The following is a 22561-nucleotide window of genomic DNA, read 5'->3' on the forward strand; positions in this document are numbered from 1 at the left end:
TCTGTTCTGCTGCTCGCTCATTCTAACATCCACTGCTCAGGAAGGGGAGTGTTCTAAGCAAGCACAGAGCCTGCCCTCACTCACCATGCATTCACTTCCTCCCTGAGTCTGCTGTGCTTTGCTGTGTCTCTTCATCCAATCACTGCAGATGGACAGGATTATGTTCTGGATGGTATTGGGGCCCCTAATGGTCTTTTTTTTATTTTTTTTATTTTTTTTTATAAAAAGAAAACATATTTTATGAAGTATATAAAAAAATCAATGTTTTGCCAAGCTGTACAACATATAAAAAGCTTTTGAATCTGACTGTGCCTATTTAACTGTTGTGTGTATGTGTTCAAGGGGAACACACAACAAAAAAAGGGGGGGAGAAGTGTAGCATAATTAAGTTTTATTTGTTTTTTGTATTATTTTACATACGTCTGAATTACTTAATGTAAACATTGTTCAAACAGATGAACGTGATACGGCGGCAACAAAGAATGATCAAAAACCGTGAATCTGCATTTCAGTCTAGAAGGAAGAAGAAGGAATACATGCAAGGTTTAGAGATGCGGCTGAGAGCTGCCTTGTCTGAGAATGAGAAGCTCAAGAAGGAAAATGGGTCCTTGCAAAAACTCCTGGAAGAAGTGGTGTCTGAGGTAAAAAAACAACTTCATGTTTGTGCAGGTTGAGACTTTTACGTCTATCAAGGAGACCTATAAACTTGAACTTCCATCCACTCTTTAAAGAAGTGTCCTGCAAGAAAATGTATCTCCTGTCCAAAGGATAGGGGAAAAGTTTAAGGTTGCGTTGGGGGGAGAGAGAATCTCCTGCACAGGGCCCTGGCTGTCCCCAGGAGCAAAACATGTCGACCCCCACACGATGTTGTGTGTCTGCCGACATGCCCCCTCCATATATATCTATGGGAGAGATACATAAAGGGGGCATGTTGGCTGCCGTGTCTTGTTTTCTTGCATGATACCTCTCCTTTAAAGGGGTTGTCCAGGAACAGAAAAAAAGAGCAAATTTCTTCCAAAAACAGCACTGCATCTGTTGTCAGGTTATGTGTGGTATTACAACTGGCTCCTTTTAAAGGAGTACTCCGCCGGAAAACCTCTTATCCCCTATACAGAAGCCCCTGTTGCTTCTGTCTTGATTGATGGATCTCTTCCTATACCTGTGTTTCCCAATCGGGGTGCTACCAGCTGTTGCAAAACTGCAACTCACAGCATGCCCGGAGAGCCTTTGACTGGGCATTCTGGGGTTTATAGTTTTGCAACAGCTGGAGGCAACCTGGTTGGGAAAGACTGCCCTATAACCAAACAAGTAGAGACTTTTAATAAAGTCTAATGTGGCCAGAAGAAGTCACCGATAATCTGAGGATCAGGCATCTTGAAAGTGATGGCAGTTTCCCTCTGAAGTGAACCTGTCAGCAGTTTCATGCGACCACACCACAGGCAGCATGAAAAAGATAGAAAGCTTGATCACGGCTGGGATCCATTGTGAAACGGGGTAGGGCAACAAGTAATTATGGTGGTTCCCGGGAGCTATTCCCTGCAGCCAGCCTTGACTGACGTGTCTCTCCCTATGTGTATAAAAGGGGAGGCTCATCACTCATAGCCAGTTGGGGGAGCGCCATATGTGAATTCTTAGGCTAAATTCACACTGCTGTTGTGCTCCGGTCCACTGTTGGTTCTTTTGTGCCAAATGGACCCTCTGCTCAACTCCCCTCCTTCTGATGGACTGACCTTTGGCGCTCTATTGTAGCACAAAGGCAGTGTGAACTCGCCCTTACCCTGTTGCTGGTGGCTTTGAAAATTAAATGAAAGGCCCCAGCTTTTCAGAGTAAATCATCGTATGTCGTGATCCTGATCCACTTCTCTGATGATGTTTGGGGAAAAACACCAATGTTTTTGGAATATGTAACAAAGATTGGCTTAAAGGGGAATTTCGCTACATAACCTCTTATCCCCATACCCACAGGATAGGGGATACATGTTTGATTGTGGGGGGTTCCTCCATGCACAGGAGAGCCAGATATAGATACAGATAGTACAGGGTTCATGTATGGAGGTGGCGTGTTGATCACTTATTTGTACAGTAGTCAAAGATCACCCCATGCACTGCGATCAGACACTAATCGTCTATCCTTTGGCTAGGGGATAAGAGGTTATGTACCGGAGGTTCCCTTTAATTATACAATCCAGTACTGACAGACAGCTAAGAAGCATGGGAAAAGATCCATAATGCACCTTCCCTCTGGCAGAGACAACACTATGGAGTATTGATAGCCTGAAACTTGAGAATGGAGAGACGCCCTTATGCAGGACCCACTTTTAATGAGATTTAACTTTTCAAAGATTTATTAAATGTCACTTTTTAAAAGGGGTCACTAGGTATAAAAGGCTTAATGTGGGGCTAAAATCCAGATGTCACATTTTATTGGAGTTCAGATTTTCTTTTTTTAAAGAATATCCTGTTATTGTCAACATTTGTACTGTACTTTCTGAGCTGCTTTTCTGAAGGACATTCATTATTCCAAACCCGTAAAATGTAAATGGTTGCTCCAGGAGTTTATTATTGATAATCTATCCATCCCCTTCCTAACACCACAACTGATCAGCTGATCAAAGAGATCAGTGTCCATCCAATGCTTCCTTTTCAAAATGCCTAATAACCAATGCGGCGGCCCCAATGCCCACTGTAGCATCATGAGCCCTGTAATATGCTTCGACGCTTGAGCCCCATCGATCTGATATTGATGGCCTGTCCTAAAATCCTGAAGACCACTTAAACGAAAAACCTAGCATACTTTTTGAACTCTGAAGTTTATCCAGGGATGGGGAAATCCTATCGCCCGACGCCCAGGACATGCAGTTCTGGGCGCTGGGCAGGTGAATTCTTTAGGCTTTTATTCCTGCTTCAGCAACGCAGAGCCAGGGCACCTGTAATGAGGAAAACTGTATCCCTAAATCGCCTAGGGATGAGGGTGCTGCTCGGGGATCCAGGACTCGCATCCCGGATGCCCAGAATGAGCGCCACTTTAACTCCTCGCCGCAGAATGCCGTCTTTATATGAGACCCGTGGCTAATGCCTATCCTGCTGGTGTCCGACATTAATCCTTTATACACCTCGATCAAAGATGATCACCGCGTCTAAAAGTGCCAAATCCTAGTGACGGTAGCTGGTAAAACCGCTATGTCCCGATCACCTATAAGGACGAAGGGAAATCTCTTACCTTCTTCCCTGCCATCCGATCGGCGCTCCTATGCTGTAGCCAGCCATTGCAGGCTGTTGTAGTGGAGCGCTGATAAGTGATCAGTGCTGTTCTATGGAATAGCATTGTTCAATGTTTGCAATCCGAAGATTACAGGTAATTGTAATAAAGTGTAAAAAAAAAAAAAAGTTTACAAATATGAATAAGCAGTTTCCCTAATAAAAGTTTGAATCACATCCCTTTTTCAATTTTTTTAAAATTATGTAAACAAAAATAAACATTTACTTATGTGGTATCACCGTGTGCGTAAATGTCCAAACTATTAAAATGTATAAATTAAACAGCACGGTCAATGGGGTATCCGTAAAATACCAGTCAAAAATAAAAGTCCAGAATTGCGTATTTTTGATTGCATCATATATACCACAAAAAGAATGGTAAAAAGCAATTAAAAAGTCCCATCAAAACAAAAAGGGTTCCGATAAAAACTACAGATCACAGCACAAAATAAGAGCCCACGTGCAGAAGAGGACCATTTTAAGCCTACTCATTATGGTACAAAAAGTTATAATATTTTAAAATTAGCAAAATAAAACATCTGGTGTCATTTTAATCGTATGGACCTACAGAATAAAGGTGTCATTTTTACCGAAAAATGTACTGTGTAGAAACGGAAGCCCCCAAAAGTTACAAAATGGCGTTTTTTATATTTTATTTTATTTTTTTTCAATTTTGTCTCACAATGATTTTTTTTTTCCGTTTTGCCGTATATTTTTGGGTAAAATGACTGAAGTCATTACAAAGTAAAAAATAAGCCAAATATAAGCTACAATATGGATTTTAAGGTGCAAAATTGAGAGTTATGATTTTTTTAAAGGTAAAGAGGAAAAAATGAAAATGCAAAAACTGAAAAACCCCAGTTCCTTAAGGGGTTAAGTCAAGAAAACAGTATATGTTCAAAAATGAACCAGATGTTGTCACTAGAGATGAGCGAACTTACAGTAAATTCGATTCTTCACGAACTTCTCGGCTCGGCAGTTGATGGTTTATCCTGCATAAATTTGTTCAGCTTTCAGGTGCTCCTGTGGGCTGGAAAAGGTGGATACAGTCCTAGGAGACTCTTTCCTAGGACTGTATCCACCTTTTCCAGCCCACCGGAGCACAGGAAAGCTGAACTAATTTACGCAGGAAAAGTTATCAACTGCCGAGCCGAGAAGTTTGTGACGAATCAAATTTACTGTAAGTTCGCTCATCTCTAGTTGTCACTATCGGACTATGTTCAGTCCATTTAAATCGGTGGCTCCTGTCTGGTGTAGAAGCAGTGATGAGGCGCCCAGGGATTGGCGCAGAGCCTTCCTTCCACCCAGTTTGTTATATTATAAGATGCTTATAAAGATCCTTGCTGCTCACAGTGATGACCTATGATATTTTTTCCCCCATAATAGAGATAATAGCTAATTCAATATCTAGCCTATTAGTTGTAAATATTCTCACATTAAAGTTTTATCTCTGCAGAATCAGAAGCTCAAAGTGACTGCTCCAAAGCGAAGAGCCGTGTGTCTCATGATGCTGGCTGCGTTCTTAATGATGAATTTTAGTCCACTAAGGTAAGTAATGAGACAAATCTTAGCCAGGTGGAGAAGACAAGTTTTAGAAGATTATATTCGCAGCCTGACCAAATTATTGCAGCGATATATTCCATGGGGTCGACCTGTTGTTTTTCGATCGTTTGGGGTCTGAGTGTTCAGACCCTGACTGATCACTAGAAGCAGCTGGGAAAAGAGCACGCAAAGTCGGACAAACTTACATTGCAAGTCTATGGGATTGTCCACCATGTGCTTCTCTCCCCACTTATTCTAGTGATTGGTCAGGGTCTGAACACCCAGACCCTGACTGACCAATACTTTTGACTTGTCACTATGACACGTGAAAAGTTTTTGGTACACTTTAAACGTAATAAAAATATAATTGTCTCCGGAGACTAGCCATGTCTCCTCTTCCTTTTTATCTTATATCAGTCTGGTAGACAAACGGCACCAGGAGCCCTCCCCCCCTTCCCCGTCTTCTGCAGGACACACAGAATATTAAAGGGGTACTCCGCTGCTCAGCGTTTGGATCAAGCTGTTCCGAACGCTGGAGCTCGTGATGTCATAGCTCCGCCCCCTCATGACATCACGCCCCGCCCCTTCAATGCAAGTCTATGGGAGGGGGCGTGACAGCGTCACGCCCCCTCCCATAGACTTGCATTGAGGGGCCGGGGCAATGACGTCACAAGCTCCCAGTGCCGGCTCTAGCGTTCGGAACAGTTTGTTCCAAACGCTGAGCAGCGGAGTACCCCTTTAAGCTCCACCCTCAGCTGTTTCTTAGCTGAATATTTCCCTGTTTGTTTCAGGATCTGTCAGAAAATAGTTTAGACTGGTAAACAGAGGAGGCACATATAAGTCCTGTTTACTTTTATCATTTATTTCTAGGTTTAGTGTACGGCTCTTGTGCGTCCCCAGCACTCCCATAGTTGGATCTCCTGCAATAAGATGCTTATCCCCTATTCTTTGAATAGAGGGTACGAAATTGTTCGCCAGACAACCCCTTTAAATACTTTAATTGCTTTTATCTAAATCAGTTTTTCCCAACCAGGGTGCCATTAGCTGTTGCACAACTACAACTCCCAGCATGCCTTTGGCTGAGTTGTGGTTTTGCAACAGCTGAAGGCACCCTGGTTGGGAAACATTGATCGAAATAAAGGTGTTTTTTTTAAAGAAATGTTTTACGTTGTACTTTTTTTTTTTTTTTTTATCTCTCTCTTTCAGTATCTTGGAGTTTAACCAAGGTCCCTTTGATGTGGAGGTGAGCCCTCTTCGCCCAAGCAGTAGACACTTGCTTGAATTTTCACCCGGAAATATAGAAATAAAGGACGAAGAGCTACCGCCACAGGATATAAGGTAATTTGTTTTGTCATTTTTTTGTCATTTTTTTTTTTTTGGTCATTTTTTTTGGTCATTTTTTTTTGTCATTTTTTTAATAACTATGTCAAACAATAATTCACTTATGGCATGATACAATTATGATGTAACTCTACCCATTATCTAACTGGTATTCATGTTCTATGTTAACATGCATATAAGGCATGCTGTGACCTGTAGTTTGTAGTCAATCTGAGGAAGAGGGTTAGTACCTCGAAACGCGTCATTGCACTGTAAATTTTACTAAATAAATTAGCACCACTGGTGTTCCACCACCCTTGGAGTATTCTGGAATCCTTCTTTGGAGCAAGCAGCGTCTGAATGTGCATGAGGTCTTTTTTTTCTCCTTCCGACTGCTGATCCCAGAACAGAACGGATTGTCTTGTTTCCTGTTACCTCGAAGGCCTTAGCAGCTCACAGTATCTGGGGCGGTAATGGATCCAAACTCAAACTGTCCATACTACAGCTTTCTAGATGGCGGGGGGTATGTCGCTCCCTGATATCCACCTGTACTATCTAGCAGGACAACTTCGCTACCTTAGGTATTGGGTGACTACATCCTGATTCCTTAACAGTAAACACCACCAGGCTCATTAACTGCACTTAACCCATTTGTGGCCAGTTCTGAAGGGTAGATTAGGTGTGGGTGGTACATAGATTAGCATCCCAAGTATGGGTTGCCTCGAAGAAACTCCTCACATATACCGACATAATGTTAGATAGACAGCTGTGATCTGACCCCCTGCTGCCCCACTTCTCCACAGTATTAGACCCTCCATTCTGGAGGTCCCATGGGGTTCTCACTGTAGATGACGTACAGTACGGTACCGGATTTCGAGACTTTCAGTATTTCCAGGTCAATAAGGACGTCCCGCGACAGTCCTTTTATAAATACCTCCAGCTCAGACACGCATTCTCTCTACAATTCCCTGCTTCTTCTGCAGCCTTCCTCCGCTTCCCAGTTATAGATGTTTTCAAATCGCAAGGCCCTAGGGGCCTCATTTCTGCTCTCTATTCTACCCTGTTAAGCGCCAAGATGGAAGGGGAACCCCTTTTATTGGAGCTATGCTGGAAAGCCCTTTTTCCCGACTTAACTGATGAGGAGTGGAGCGATGCTCTATCTTCTCATTTCTGTTAACAACAATCTCATCCAATTATACATGTTCCACCAGTCTTATCTTACTCCAGTTAGACTTGTCAAAATGGGTAGACGCCCGACCTCAAACTGTTATCGATGTGGTGCGGGTGAGTCGGATTATCTGCATATGATGTGGTCCTCCCCAGCCATTAGTGCTTTGCTTTTTGGTGTGAAGTTGTACAATTTGTAGGAACCTTGGCGAATCGCCCAATTCAGATGGATATTATATCGTGCCTACTGGGTCTTCAGTGGACACACTATGAAATTGTTTTCCTGAGGGAAGTACTATTCTTGGCGCGCAAGGCCATAGTCCTGCGATGGATGGATCCTAGAACCCCTACCCTTCCTGCCCTGGTTAACACAGCTGTGAACTATGAATATCTTGTATACAAGCTCTATATTTGATAAAATGTAGCCTTCATGGTGTGCTTCTCCACAGGCAAGCTACACTGTTTCACGCTTCTTGACTTTTAGGGATCAGCTGAACACCCCCCGTTGTAATCTCCCATTTACTACTCGCATGTACTCCCTTAACTTCACAGGTAGATCTGTTTGGACCCGACCTGTCACCAACACCTGGAAGTCCGCAGGTTGAAGACCACTGCAGCCTTCGTCATCATCCAGACTCCCCTTTAGTTTTCTACTCGCCTCCCCTCGGTGGGAAGGAAGGGTGAGCTGGTCCGTGCCATCTATGCTGCAGGGACCATCCGGTGAGGAGGGTTAGTCGTTCCGGGTTGTCCATTTTCGCCGGGAGGCCCTCTTCTCCGCTCCGGGCCGGCCCCGGACTAGTGACGTTGCCTTGATAACAACGCACAGGGACGTCCGTGCGCAGCAGACGTCCATTATGTCCCTGCACATGAACGTCCCTATGCGTCGTCTTCAAGGCAACGTCACTAGTCCGGGGCCGGGCCGAAGCGGAGAAGGGGGCCTCCCGGTGAAGATGGACAGCGTGGAACGACTAACCCTCCCTTCCGGGCGGTCCCTGTAGAATAGATGGCCCAGACCAGCTCACCCTTCCTTCCCACCGAGGGGAGGGGAGTAGAAAACTAAAGGGGGGTCTGAATGATAACTAAGGCCGCAGTGGTCTTCAACCTGTGGAACTCCAGATGTTTCAAAACTACAACTCCCAACATGCTGGGAGTTGTAGTTTTGCAGCATCTGGAGGTCCGCAGGTTGAAGACCACTGATAAAGGGATTGACAGGCGGTGATGATGACGGGGTCTGGATGATGATAGGGGGGGTTGATGACATGGGGGGGATGATGTATTTCCCACCCTAGGCTTATAGTCGAGTCAAGAACTTTTCCTGGGTTTTTGGGGTGAAATTAGGGGCCTCGGCTTATATTCGGGTCGGCTTATACTCGAGTATATACGGTATGTTAATTTCTTTTATTGCACTTTCTCATCCCGCCTGATGTGCCGCTCAGGATTACACAATGACCCTTTTCATGCTTTATATTGTCTGCGATCCAGTTGTACATATACATTACAATACAGTCAGTTTAAAAAAAAAATGGTGGGAAATGTCTCCATTAAAATGTAAAGCTGTAGGTCAAGTGCAATCAAAGCCCCAAAAAATACATAAAATAAAATGACTGCGTTGCTTTTTCCCTCCTACAAGGTTTAGGTAGAAAGGTCGGGTACTCGGCTAGTTGTATCTATTTCGCAGCTGGATTCAGGACTAGCTGTGTACAGGGTTTGCTGCCTCTGAATATGTAAGTGTTCTCATTCATTGACAGCAAGCACAAACCTTCAAAATGGTGAAGAATTAAAACATAAATTGTATTAATGTTTCATACAAAAAAAATAAATGTGTGTAACAAGATGTGCCACGTTTTTCATGTCGCCTATGCCCTTTTGACAAATTTGTGAATGCTTGCATGCTATACTAGATTGTGTCTTTTATGCATTTGTCTTTTCATGTTTTTTTCCAGTTTTATCCATTGTGACTGATACACCATTCTTTTTATTCTGTGCTTCCTAGACTTGAACATCACATCTCGAGCGAGAAGGCATTGATGGTCGTGAAAGAGGACCCGGTGATTTACATTCCTCCTCCTCCTCCCTGCCGACCACATGTCAACCTAACAGAATCCCTCAGGTCAGCAGAAAACTCCACTCCAATTGTGCAGGAAATTATTTCAGAATTAAGTTATGTTACTTGTTGCATGTACATATTATTTCATGGCGTTTCATTTGGGTTTTACCGTTCAAATTTTTCATGTTATTGGATTCACTTTTAAAGTAATACAGTGGTCCCCCAAGTTACAATATTAATTGGTTCCTGGATGACCATTGTATGTTGAAACCATTGTATGTTGAGACCATATCTCTATGGGAACCTGGTAATTGGTTCTGAAGCCCCCAAAATGTCATCCAAAAATAGGAAAAAGTGAGAATTAAACAAAAATAAGTAGATAACAAATAGAGAGAAAGCAAGTCCTTACATATAAAAGTAATAAAGATCTGCTGGGAGATGTAAATCACTGTCTATTTCAGTGTTTCCCAACCAGAGTGCCTCCAGCTGTTGCTACAACTCCCAGCCATGCAGTGTAGTTTTGCAACAGCTGGAGGCACCCTGGTTGGGAAACAATGGTTTATGTAGAGGACAGGAGCTTCTTCAGGGTCCTATACAGTACACACAGTGTCCCAAATGGAGCCGCCCTTACTTGGTGTCCAAAGGAGCAGCTAACCCTGGCACAGGTAAGGAGTAGTACAGAACTTGTAGTTCCTCCCTGTACTGTAGAGGGCGCTACCAGACAGCCAGTCAGTGCATGCACTTCAATAAGGCTGGGTTCACACCACGTTTTGTTAAATGCGGTTCCCGTATACAGCTGGGAAGAGGGGGGACGGGGCTTAATCGCGGCGCCCCCACTCAGCCGTATTCGGGAACCGTATTTAATGCATGTCTATGAGCCGCCCGGGGTGAACCGCAGCCTCTGGGCGGCTTCGTTTTCGGCCGTATGCGGTTTCCCGACCGTAGGCAAAAACGTGGTCGACCACGTTTTTGCCTGCGGTCGGGAAACCGCATACGGCCGAAAACGAAGCCGACCAGAGGCTGCGGTTCACTCCGGTTGGCTCATAGACATGCATTAAATACTGTTCCCGAATACGGCTGAGCGCGGGCGCCGCGATTAAGCCCCGCCCCCCCTCCTCCCAGCCGTATACGGGAACCGTATTTAACGAAACGTGGTGTGAGCCCAGCCTAATGCAGGTAATTTACAAGTAAAATGCCCATTCTGATTGGTCAGTTCCTCCGGTTGTGACATGTTGCACAGATCTGGACTGTCTGTAGCATTGTATGTTGAGTCTGGTTTCAAGTTACAATGGTCCAGAAAAGATCATTGTATGTTGAAACTATTGTATGTTGAGGCCATTGTAAGTTGAGGGATCACTGTATTTCCATTTTTATCTGGGAGCTGGAACTCCTTTTCTTTAACCTATCATGGTGCTACTACCTTGTTTTTGCAATTACCATTAACATCTGTTGGAGTTACCTGCATAGAACAGCTCGCTTGGCTATTTTTTGGAATCCTGGCCACCCCCAACCACTTCAAACAAACCACAGAGGTCGAAGGCCTTGATCTCAAGTTAGGTGCTGGTCCCAGAGGTGAGGCCGGTCATTTGCCATATTATGTGTTTTGCCATAGAATGTGTTACATGGCTCAGCACTTTCCAGTGCTGGGCTAAGACAGCTCCATTGGCTGACACACACACACCCGCCCCCTACCATCGGTGCCTGGAGGGCTGGGCATGTGTCTCGTGACCACAAAAATGCTGTCTCAAACACCAGCAAAACACATAATATGGCACATAAGCAGCACCTGTCACACATTTTTGACATTTCCTGTGGCTATGCCATCAGTGTTTGACATGGGAACGCTCCCTTTGCTGGAATGAGACTCTTTGTTATAGGGATATCTCATTACTTTAAAGGGAAGCTGTCACATTGAGATCACAGTCCGGGCATGCTGGAAGTTGTAGCTTTGCAACAGCTGGAGGCATCCTGGATGGGAAACACTGATCTACACAGATATGGAATGAAGAGTCTCCCATTTCTGGAGGGGCGAAGGCTGGGATCTGGCCCTCTGATTAGTTACCCAGGTCCCGATTTTTTTCTTTTTAACTATGATGTCTCTAAAATGCCAGAGCTCATTAGAGTAAATTATAGTGTTCTGGGATGATTCCAGCTGCACCTTTTTTATACTGCCAGTGGTTTTGGCAGGTGACAGACCCCAATCCATACATTTTTTAGTGAATGGGTCTTAGCTGTACAGTAGTCCCTCAAGTTACAATATAACGACCATTGTATGTTGAAACCATCGTATTTTGAAACCATAACTCTATGGAAACCTGGTAATTGGTTCTGTAGCCACCAAAATGTCATCCAAAAATAGGAAAAAGTGAGAATTAAAGATAAATAAGTAGATAAGTAATATAGATAAAGCAAATCCTTACATATAAAAGTAAGAAATATCTGCTGGGAGCTGTAAATCACTGTCTGTCAGTGTTTCCCCACCAGGTGCCTCCAGCTGTTTCAAAACTACAACTCCCAGCATGCCCGGACAGCCAAAGGCTGTCCGGGCATGCTGGGAGTTGTAGTTTTGCAAAAGCTGGAGGCAACCTCTTTGGGAAACACTGGTCTATGTAGAGGACAGAAGCTTCTTCAGGGTCCTGTACAGAACACGCAATGTCCTTGAAAAAAAAAAAAAAAAAAAGTAAAATGGAGCCGCCCTTACCTGATGACCAAAGGAGCAGCTAACCCTGGCACAGGTAAAGAGTACAGAACATGTAATACCTCCCTGTACTGTAGGAGGCGCTACCAGACACCAGTCAGTGCATACACTTTAGGAATATATGGGTTTTACCAGTGAAATATCCATTCTGATTGGTCGGTTCTTCCAGCCATTGACACGTTTCGCAGATTCCATAGCATTGTATGTTGAGTCTGGTTTCAAGTTACAATGGTCCAGAAAAGACCAATGTATGTTGAAACTATTGTATGTTGAGGCCATTGTAAGTTGAGGGATCACTGTAATGCCATACATTCCCTAGTGGCTGAGCCTGGTATTGCAGGTGCTGTGTCAAACAGGTGAAGGGTTGGCTGGGGCGCTAGGAGTTGGATCAGACACTAGTGGTCCTCTCTAAGCATAGCCCATCACTATTAAAGCCATGGACACCCTTGTAAGTAGTGGTGGTTGTGTGTCCGTATCGGGTTTATGAGCTTGTTCTACATGATTCTGCAGCGGTAAGAAACATGCACTTCCAAGTCTTTCCCATCAGTGACTGGGAATGTACTGAGCTATTCTTGGATCATCCCTGTAATTTATGGAGTGTTCAGATTCGCCAGATCTCTCATGTTTGTATAGACAAAAGCCGAGCACAAGCTTCTAGCCAAACCGAGCTCCAAAAGCTTTTCTCTCCCTGGCAGTCTGGATGCGGACGCCTTTTTTTTCCCCCTTCCTCTTGTACAGAGTTATGATTGACTTATCATTCGGGGGGGGGTTCTTCCAAGTTTTCCATTGCATACATCCCATCCTAAGCAGGAACATTCAGAATCCTGTCTCCTATAAGTTGACAGCGGATCCTTTTTATGCGGCTCATTTGCAAAATCCAGAGCGTTACATGACAAAGATTGATAACCCATAGTCACAGATTCTTTTGATCGCTGTATATCGTGTCTTCAGTTGTTTCTCTTTCATACTTGGGTGTAGAGTATTTAGATTTTATAATCTGAAAATCTCCTTACCTCACCATAGTAATAAAACATATGACATAAGTCATTCCAGCAACTGTACAAAGGGAAATAATTGACTATTGTGTGTGTATATATATATATATGTGTATAGTTAAATCTTACCGAGCCTTTCAGTGATAATTACATATGGATTATGTGAAATGTAAAGTATGAGTCCTCTGAAGCTCGGCCAGGTCTGGAAAAGAGTGAAATTATAACAGGAACAGGCAAATAAGTAGCAGACTGCTTGAGCGGGATAGTGTAAACTGTGTCTGATTGATGCCATACATCTTTCAGCTCGAGATGTGAGAAGTTTAAGGCTGTAAGGCTGAATTCACACATGCAGTTTTTTTTTTTTTTTTAAAGCCGAGAAACAAAGTAGTAGTTGCAATAAGGAGAGATAGAAGTCCCTCCATTGTATTTTTTGCAGCATGACCCCCCCCCCCCCCCCCCCACCCCCGGGAAAACTTGAGATTACCTAAATTAGTGTTTCCCAACCAGTGTGCTTCCAGCTGTTGCAAATCTACAACTTTCAGCTTGCCCAGTTTTTAAACACTTTTTTTTCTCTGGGTCGGGCTGGTGATCACATGACCCAGTAATAGTTATGCAGAGCATGAGTGCAGATGTGCTGAAATGAAACAGCTGTAGGATTGTGATGGTGAGTGTGCATGATATGGGCAAAAATGAAACCCAGAGTGCTTCTTTAAAGGAGAACTCCAGAATATAGAAATTGTCCCCCATACTGCCAGCAGTAAAAATAATAAACTGGTACATACCTTCCTTCGCTCCCCCGGGGCCTCCGGTAACAGTCTCCGGTCTCCGCCGCGATCCACTTCCTGGTTGCCGGTGGTCAGCGAGTCATACTGCACTCAGCCAATCACCGGCCGCAGTGAAGTCCCGACTCGGCTGGCGATAGGCTGAGCGGCAGTGTGAGAACACTTCAGGACACAAAATTCTTCACTACACCGGCATCTGCTGCCGGGGCCGAAAATGTCACACTGCCGGTGATTGGCTGAGTGCAGTATGACTCTCCGACCACGGCAACCAGGAAGAGGATCGCGGCGGAGACCAGAGCCGGTTACCGGAGGCCCCGGGGGAGCGGAGGAAGGTATGTAGATCTTTTTTTTTTTTTTTTTTTTTTTTTTTTTTCTGCCAGCAGTATGGGGGACAATTTTTATATTCTGGAGTTCTCCTTTAAGCTGGCCATAAAGTTCAGATAACCATCACCCGACCACTCCATCTTCCTATCCCCAAATATACACAGTGATGGCCATTGCTGGTGATGGCTTCTATACCTACTTAAAAAAAAAAAAAAAAAAATCAAATTCTGTATAGATGACCCTTCATAAGGCTCACGTACAAATTACATCAGTATTTCCCAACCAGGATGCTTCCAGCTGTTGCAAAACTACAACTCACAGCATGCCTTCTGCTGTCCATGCATCCTGGGAGTTGTAGTTTTGCAACAGCTGGAGGCACCTTGGTTGGGAAACTCTACTATAGATGACTTTTAGAGGCTTAGGCTTTGTTCTGCTGTCCATGCATGCTTGGCAGTTGTAGATTTGCAACAGCTGGAGGCTCCCTGGCTGGGGAAACACTACAATAAAAGGAAACCTAAAACTGTGTGCAAAAGGCAGATATTCTTAATGTTTTTATTCTTTCTTTTTAAATAGTGTTTACTTACAATATTCTTCTTCTTTTCTTAAGGCTAAACCAACAGCTTCGAGGCTGGGTTCATAGACATGAGGTTGAACGGACAAAGTCTAGACGAACACTTAGCACCCAAAAAACAAGGGCAGTGCAGGTGAGATCAGGAAAAAAAGGCATCCGACATGTTTCTTGAGTGAGTTATCTCTAGTGTCTAATTGAAATGAATGGAAAAGGCTACTGGACATACTCCTATGACCTTTTAAAAAGGTCACTCCACAGGGTGGGGAGGCTGATCTATGAGCTTCATCTCTTCATTGTCTTCTTTTTCTACTGTTGTCACCTTTCATTGTAATGGTAGGGTCACACCTGCTGTATTTTGCTGCAGAAAATACAGTGACCCCCCCCCCCCCCCCCGACCTACGATGGCCCCCACATACGATAATTCCAACATACAATGGCCTCTGAGCCATGACGTCAGAGCGCCGTGCCGTTCAGCGCATAGCAATGACGCCGGGGACGCACGACGGAGGCCTGGAGCAGCGCGGACCCGACTCAAGTAATTATGCCACCGGGGATGGGGGGAGGCAACGGGGCAGCGGCGCCAGCAATGGGTGCCGCTGCCCCTTCTCTCCCCCTGGCTGTCGGCGCCGCTTCTCTCCCCCTGGCTATCGGCGCCGGCACAGATAGTCAGGGGGACAGAACGGGCAGCGGCGCCGATAACCAGGGGGTGAAAAGGGCCGACAGCAGCGCTCTAGACCCCAGGAAAGGCAGGGGGAGAGAAGCGGGCAGCGACGGCCTCTCTCACACTTTTTTTACCCAAATATCCTTGGTAAAATGAGGGTGCGTGTTATAGGCCGGTGCGTGGTATACCCCGATAAATACGGTACTTGTCACAAAATATGAAAAATAATAATTTTTCATATCGCTCACTGTTGACCAGCAGAGGGAGCTAACATGAGGAATCTGGTGAAAGCAAGGAACAGAGTGCTGCAAATCTGGCCTCGCTAGTCTACCTTCCACTTCTGTCTGTATGCAAAAGAAGAGGGAGGAGGGGGTATTGTAGTTTTTTTTCAATTCCTCTGTCGCCATTTCGATGGTGACAGTGTGGTGCCCCTCCCCATGCTCTCTGCCGGCTCTTTCTTTCCCCGGCTGCTCCATTGATAGGTCACTGCTCCTCAGGAACTTCAAGAAAATGGTGGTGGTTCCCCCTTTCATTCCACCTAACCTGTGCTATGCACGTGTGCAGTAAGCAGTCAATGCTTTTTTATGAGACTCTTTCAGTCGTAACTTTTTTATGCCCTGTGCCTGCCATAAAGCAACTGTGTAGGTGTTGTGAAGTGACACACCACACAGAGGCCACAGTAATGGCAGCCCCCAGTACAAACGTCATTAATAAATACCATTAAAACTAAATTGTCCTAAAACTAAATACAAAAATAAAATGCTTTATCTTGTTAAAATAATTTTATTTATAAAAAAAATGAATTGGTGACACATCCCTTTAAATTATTACTATTGCCCGCCATCTGTCATCCTGAACATTTCTCCCTACTATAGGAGAATCCAGATTGTGATACACAAATTAACAATCTCCTCTTTACATTACAGAAATCCGATGGTAAAGATGGCACACAACTAGTGACAATGCAATACACGGAGACCAGCTTAAAGTAAGTAAATCTCTAAGACTGAATTCTGTTGTGCTAAAACCGGGGCACACTGGTTGTATGGGGTGGGTGGTGGTGGGAAGGAGATAGTTTTGGGGACCATGTTGTTTATGTTCCTACCAAATTCTAAGGGGCACCACATTTTATCCCTTAACTTGTCCTACTCAGTCAGTGCATTTCCTCTCTACCTAAAAGTCTCAAAGCTACCTTCAGCAGTGCAAAGCCATCTTTTCCCTCCGTTGCTTGCTAAAAAGCACCGGAGAAAAACTGATGCTAGAACTGATCCCATTCATCCGAATGGGTCAGTTCACAATCATCCGTCACCTCAGTTTGAACACCAAATGGTTGGACAAATCGGAGGGCACCGGAGAGGGGAACACAGCTTGTTTTGTTACCCCGTATGTCATTCAGAAATAGTGGACGCCGGGTGCTAAACAACTGATGCAACCATCAGTTGAGTTTTCGGCTGGGCGTATGTATACCCAGCCTTACATAGTGGCTAAAGTTTTTTTATGGTCTACACAGAGACACTTCGTAGCACCACTGATTGACTTTAACTATAGAGCAGCAGCTGCGGCCTACAGGATCGCAAACCACACTTTATTCTTTGGATTGCAGCTGTCGTCCTATAGTTAAAGGGGTTTTGCAATACCTAAAACTTTCTCACCAAGCAGCTGTTTTAGACTTAGAAAGCAACTTTATTTACTTTACCAACAGTCTATTGATACTGATGCTACGGTCCATCTCCCCTTTTTCTTCCACTAATATCGATTGCATATCGTGTTTATGCTTATCTTTGATTGGGTGACTTTACCAATAATACTGAATAGTAAAGGAACAAAGATGGCTCCTATGGGTTTAGAAGGCATTATTTAACTTGAGGAGGGAGTGATACAAAGTTTTTTAAAATGCCAGCATGGGAGAGGAGAAAGTAAGAGTAGTACAGTTGTCCAACCAGAGTGCTGCCAGCTGTTGCAAAACTACAACTTTGGCGTTGTAGTTTTGCAACAGCTGAAGACACACTGGTTGGCAAACACTGGAGTAGTAAGAAGCGCATAGACAGATGTCCAACGGACCGGAGGTGGGTGAATTAATGTTGTGTGGTGGGTGCATCAGGAACGAAGTAGTAATGTAATCAGCAATGAAAGGCTGTAAATTAAAAGGCAAGTCTCATACCTCACAGTACAGAAAAACTTATCTCCTATAGGGATAAGTTTTAGATAGCGGTGAGTCAAAGCGCTGTGGCCCCCTGCAATCGTCTGTACGGAGCCCCAACTCTCCCACAGAGTGGTGCGTCATGACCCCCACCCGAACCAGGTTCCACCATTGTCTTCCATATATCTCTACGGGAGAGCCGTTCGGCAATCTTTGGCTCTTCCATAGAGATATATGGAGGGGGCGTGGCAGCCCCCACTTTGGGCAGGGGTCATAACGTGCTACTCTGTGGGAGAGCCTACAGAAGATCGCGGGGGGCCACAGTGCTCGGACCCCCCGCGATCTAAAACTTTTCTGTACTGTCGAGCATGAGACTTCTTTAACCTTACTAAAGCATTACTGTCATTAAAAACTATTTTTGACATGTTGATCAGACATGAAAGAAGTTGCTGAATACACAGGGGCTGAGACCCCCTGTGGTCATTAGTTATTAGTCGGGGAAGCGGGCGACATTGCACTTCGCTCCTCTGTTTGCCTAGAGATCAGGACATCTCTGCATAGACTTCTATGCAGATAAAAGGACAGATGTCTTGGCCAGCGGGGGAGTGAAGTGGAGCCTAAGGCTGTCCAGGCATGCAACAACTGGAGACACCCTGGTTGGGAAACACTGGTCTAGGCTAAAGTGATTGTATCATGTGAGAAAAGCTTTAGGACTATCTATCCCCAGTTTGAAGGAAATTCCCATAGCTCTCATTAAATAAGCGCACAGCAGTCCATGATGGACGTTGTAAATTAGTCGGAACGTCATGGGATCTTTGCCAAGATTTTGTTTAGCTTCCTGATGAGCAGTGTGCTGAGCAAACATTTACTCTCCTCACTCTTTGCTTTCCTAGGAACTCCGTAAATGAGTTACAGATCTATTATTCTTCACCGAGAAGCTATCAGGAGTTTTTGGAAGCCATCCGTAGAAGGGGAGACACCTTTTATGTTGTGTCTTTTCGTAGGGTAAGTATTTTAAAAAAAATTATTGAAATGAAAAACATTATGTAGAATTTAGTAATTTTATTTTATCTGAACTATATTTGTAAACTGTAGTATAAATGCAACCAGCACAGAACTCAGACTGGACGATATGTGCAAATAACAATGTATGAATTAGTAAGGTTAGGGTGACACTTAAGTGGGCAACGTTCAAGGGTATTTGTCAGAAAGGTATGCCTATGTATACTTCTTATATACCCAAGTGTAGGTGTATAAAATGTTGCTGTTGAGAAAAATAAAACTTTTGCTGCTCAACAATTGCTCGAACAAGGGGCGATAAGTGCTTTCTGCATAGACCTTCTCTAGATTCCGTCTTCTGCAGCAGCAAGAGAAGCACTCGGCTGAGTCGATGTCTATGGAGTCTGTCTTATGCTGCTTTTTTTTTTTTTTTTTTATAATGACAGTAACACTTTAAGAAGTGTGAACCTGACAAGCAGTCAAACAGGAAAAAAAAAGACCTAGGACACAGACGCACGTAGCAAATCATTTGAGAAGCACAATCACTTTGTCACTTCCTTACTTCATTTTGTACTTACTATTTTTTTTTATCAACAAATAAGGGGTACCGCTATGGGGACCACATGTGCACCTACTTTTGCTAATTTATTTCTTGGGTGGTGGGAAAGCACTTTAGTTTTTGGTGAATTTTTTCTGAATACACAGAGCACATTTCATTTTGGGGGAGATACATTGATGATATTTTAATTTTTTGGGATGGGGACATGGCTTTATTTCGGGAATTTGTCACGAAACTTAACACCAATGACATTGGCATGAAGTTCACTGTGGAAGAATGGGGAAAATCCATCAACTTCCTAGATTTATCTATCTATGTTGATGATAACCTAAGAGTCCAAACAAACATCTATAGGAAACCTACATCAACTAATAGTTTACTTCACTGGAAAAGTTGGCACTCAAACGAAGTATACCCACAGGGCAATATTTAAGTGCCAGGAGAAACTGCTCTGATGATACAAACTTTAAGAAGGAAAGTGATAACTTTATGGCTCACTTCATAGAAAGGGGTTACCCCAAAAAATAAATGCGAAGAGCATTCTTCAGAGCAGCTAACTCCAATAGGTCTGAACTATTAAGTTCCAATCAAGTGAGATCTCAGCCAAATAAAGTCATAAGATGTATTGGAACCTATGATGGATATGCCCATAGAGTAACACAAATATTAAGAAATCATTGGCATGTTCTCAAATCCGACCCAGACCTGTATGGCTAAGGCTGGGTTCACACTACGTTTTTGCCATACTGTTTTCAATCCTTTTTTCTAAAGAAAACCGTATGGCAAAAAAACGGATGGAACAGTATGGAAAAAAGTAAACCGTATGCGTTTTTAAACAGTATACTGTTTTTAAAAGTGCATACAGTTCCGTCAGTTTTTATAGAAAAAAAACCCATACGTTTTTGAAAATTGTCCATTTTTAATGGGAGGGGTCTTGGGTGGGGACTTTAGGATTCAAATGCGCATGTGCAAAGTAAAAACGTATACGTTTTTCCCGTATGGAACCATATACATGTGCGTTTCCCATTGACGTCCATGTTAAAAAAAACGTATGCGGTTGCAGTACGGGTTTTTAAACCGGAGACAAAATTGTGGTCAACCACGGTTTTGACTCCGGTTTAAAAACCGTACTGCAACCGTATACGTTTTTTTCAACATGGATGTCAATGGGAAACGCACATGTATACTGTTCCATACGGGAAAAACATATACGTTTTTACTTTGCACATGCGCATTTGAATTCTAAAGTCCCCACCCAAGACCCCTCCCATTAAAAATGGACAATTTTCAAAAGCGTATGTTTTTTTTTTTCTATAAAAACTGACGGAACTGTATGCACTTTTAAAAATAGTATACTGTTTAAAAACGCATACGGTTTACTTTTTTCCATACTGTTCCATCCGTTTTTTTGCCATACGGTTTTCTTTAGAAAAACGGATTGAAAACAGTATGGCAAAAACGTAGTGTGAACCCAGCCTTACTAGGGAGGGGCCCGAACATTACATACAGAAGAGGGGTCAACCTCCGTGACCTACTGGTGCACTTGGTTACCAAAACCACCGAATGGTTCATATCCATATGGACATTGTGCCTCCTGCAAATATATGTCCAAAACCAAGAGCTTCACCAACCCACCAGATGGCAGACAATATGAGATTAGGCAATTTATGAATTGTAGTAGTAAAAATGTAATTTACTTGGCAATGTGTTCATGCCTGCTCATATATTTTGGCAAACAATACAAGCGCTCTGAAAATGTATAAGCAAACACATTAGTACTATAAGAACAGGAATAGATGTACCCCTGGCAAAGCATGTGAGACTGAAACACCAGAAGATTGAAAGCCTGAAATTTTGGGGCCTCAGACAAATGACATATGGCCCAAGAAAAAGGAACATGGACAAAATGTTGCTCAAAGAAGAAGCCAAATGGATTTACCGACTCAACAGTAGACATCCACATGGACTAAATGAGGGCTTCTCTTTTTCGGCATTCTTGGAATAAACACTGTTATTGAAATTCAATTCTACTTACCCAAATAAAAAAGAACTGCAGGCCTTATTGATTTTAGAATTAATACTTTTTAAACAAATAAACAAGAAAGCCTACAACCCTGCGTCTAATGTCCATAATATCATCAATTATGGGCAGATATCGAACAAAATGAATAAGAAATAAGAAAACTAATATTCCTATAATACTTACCATACCTCTAGACATGTGGATACATCTCTTGGTGATACTATTAGGAAAACAAAATAACAGCAAGTATTACCACCATAAAGACACTATACAAGTAGATTAATCCTATATTGAGTGTTAATTACAGAGCATTAAGTGGATACTTTACAATTATGACATGTAGTCCATCAATACACAGTCCAAGACTGATATCATTATGTAAAAAATATAGACTGGACTTATAGGGATCGAAAGAGTTAACCATATAAGGAAAAGTTCATTCTTACAATAGGTTAATATTACCCTAAAAATGTATTTCCAAGTGAGGTGACAATAGGCAACTTTATACCGGTAATTATGGCATATGGCCCACTAAGACTACATAATAGACAAGGATACTCTTCATATAACACTATCATTCAGCCTAAGACTAATATTATAATGTAAAACACAGACTTAAGTAATAAGGATCTAAAGAGTTAATATAAGAATGAGCTCAAGTGTAACAAGGGGTTTTTAATATTGACCAAAAATTTCCCCTAGTAAGGTAATAACTAAATACCGGTTACTGGTAACTATTGCCTTTCCTTTCTTTCCTTATAGTCCAGCAATACTTACATTAGAACTCCAGATGAGTCCCTTAATGCCAGGAATAATTGCAATAATATAACACCAAACTTTTTCTAAGTCTAAAGACATGCGCATGAAACAACGGGTTACAGAATGTAATCTAAGTGCACAGACATGCGCGGGATATGCGGACACCACGGAATCTATCGCATCAAAGTCTGCTGACATGCGCGAGATACTACGAGATTACAGTAAGTGGGTCCTGATTTTTCAGTTTGCGATCAGGACATGACGCAGAACCGAGGCTTTATAAGAGCCAGCAGACGTGAACGCCGGCAGTAGCCTCTGTGCCCTTGACAAAGCCGGTTCCATCGGCGAAACGTTGGACAGGCTAATCATGCTATTTTAATAAGCAGTGTGCCGAACCATAAACATACTAAAGCATATGCTTATCTGTGGATGCATCTCCTCTGTGACCGCTGTTAATAAATGGATATGCTCACAGTGTGTCACATATAAATGAACGGAGTTGCATGCAGTCTCATATACCGTATTTTTCGTCCTATAGGACGCACCGGCGTATAAGACACCCAATTTATAGGTGCAAAATCTAAAAAAAATAAAGATTTTGAACCCAATAGTGCTCTTCAACCTGCGGACCTCCAGATGTTGCAAAACTACAACTCCCAGCATGCTGGGAGTTGTAGTTTTGCAACATCTGGAGGTCCACAGATTGAAGACCACTG

At 43.2% G+C, this 22561-nt stretch overlaps 1 protein-coding gene across 1 annotated transcript in view; it reads left to right on the forward strand.

Moving 5' to 3' along the window:
- Positions 1 to 22561, forward strand: part of ATF6 (activating transcription factor 6) — a 109755-nt gene that overhangs the window by 66322 nt on the left and 20872 nt on the right. Inside the window, exons 8-14 of the mRNA XM_056523567.1 lie at positions 456 to 641; positions 4715 to 4806; positions 6007 to 6138; positions 9281 to 9397; positions 14741 to 14837; positions 16292 to 16353; positions 18399 to 18510. Of these exons, the coding sequence (XP_056379542.1) occupies positions 456 to 641; positions 4715 to 4806; positions 6007 to 6138; positions 9281 to 9397; positions 14741 to 14837; positions 16292 to 16353; positions 18399 to 18510 (798 nt within the window). The remainder of the gene's footprint in view (positions 1 to 455; positions 642 to 4714; positions 4807 to 6006; positions 6139 to 9280; positions 9398 to 14740; positions 14838 to 16291; positions 16354 to 18398; positions 18511 to 22561) is intronic.

Source organism: Hyla sarda, chromosome 6, assembly GCF_029499605.1.
Source record: "Hyla sarda isolate aHylSar1 chromosome 6, aHylSar1.hap1, whole genome shotgun sequence".
In the NCBI taxonomy this organism is placed as follows: domain Eukaryota; kingdom Metazoa; phylum Chordata; class Amphibia; order Anura; family Hylidae; genus Hyla; species Hyla sarda.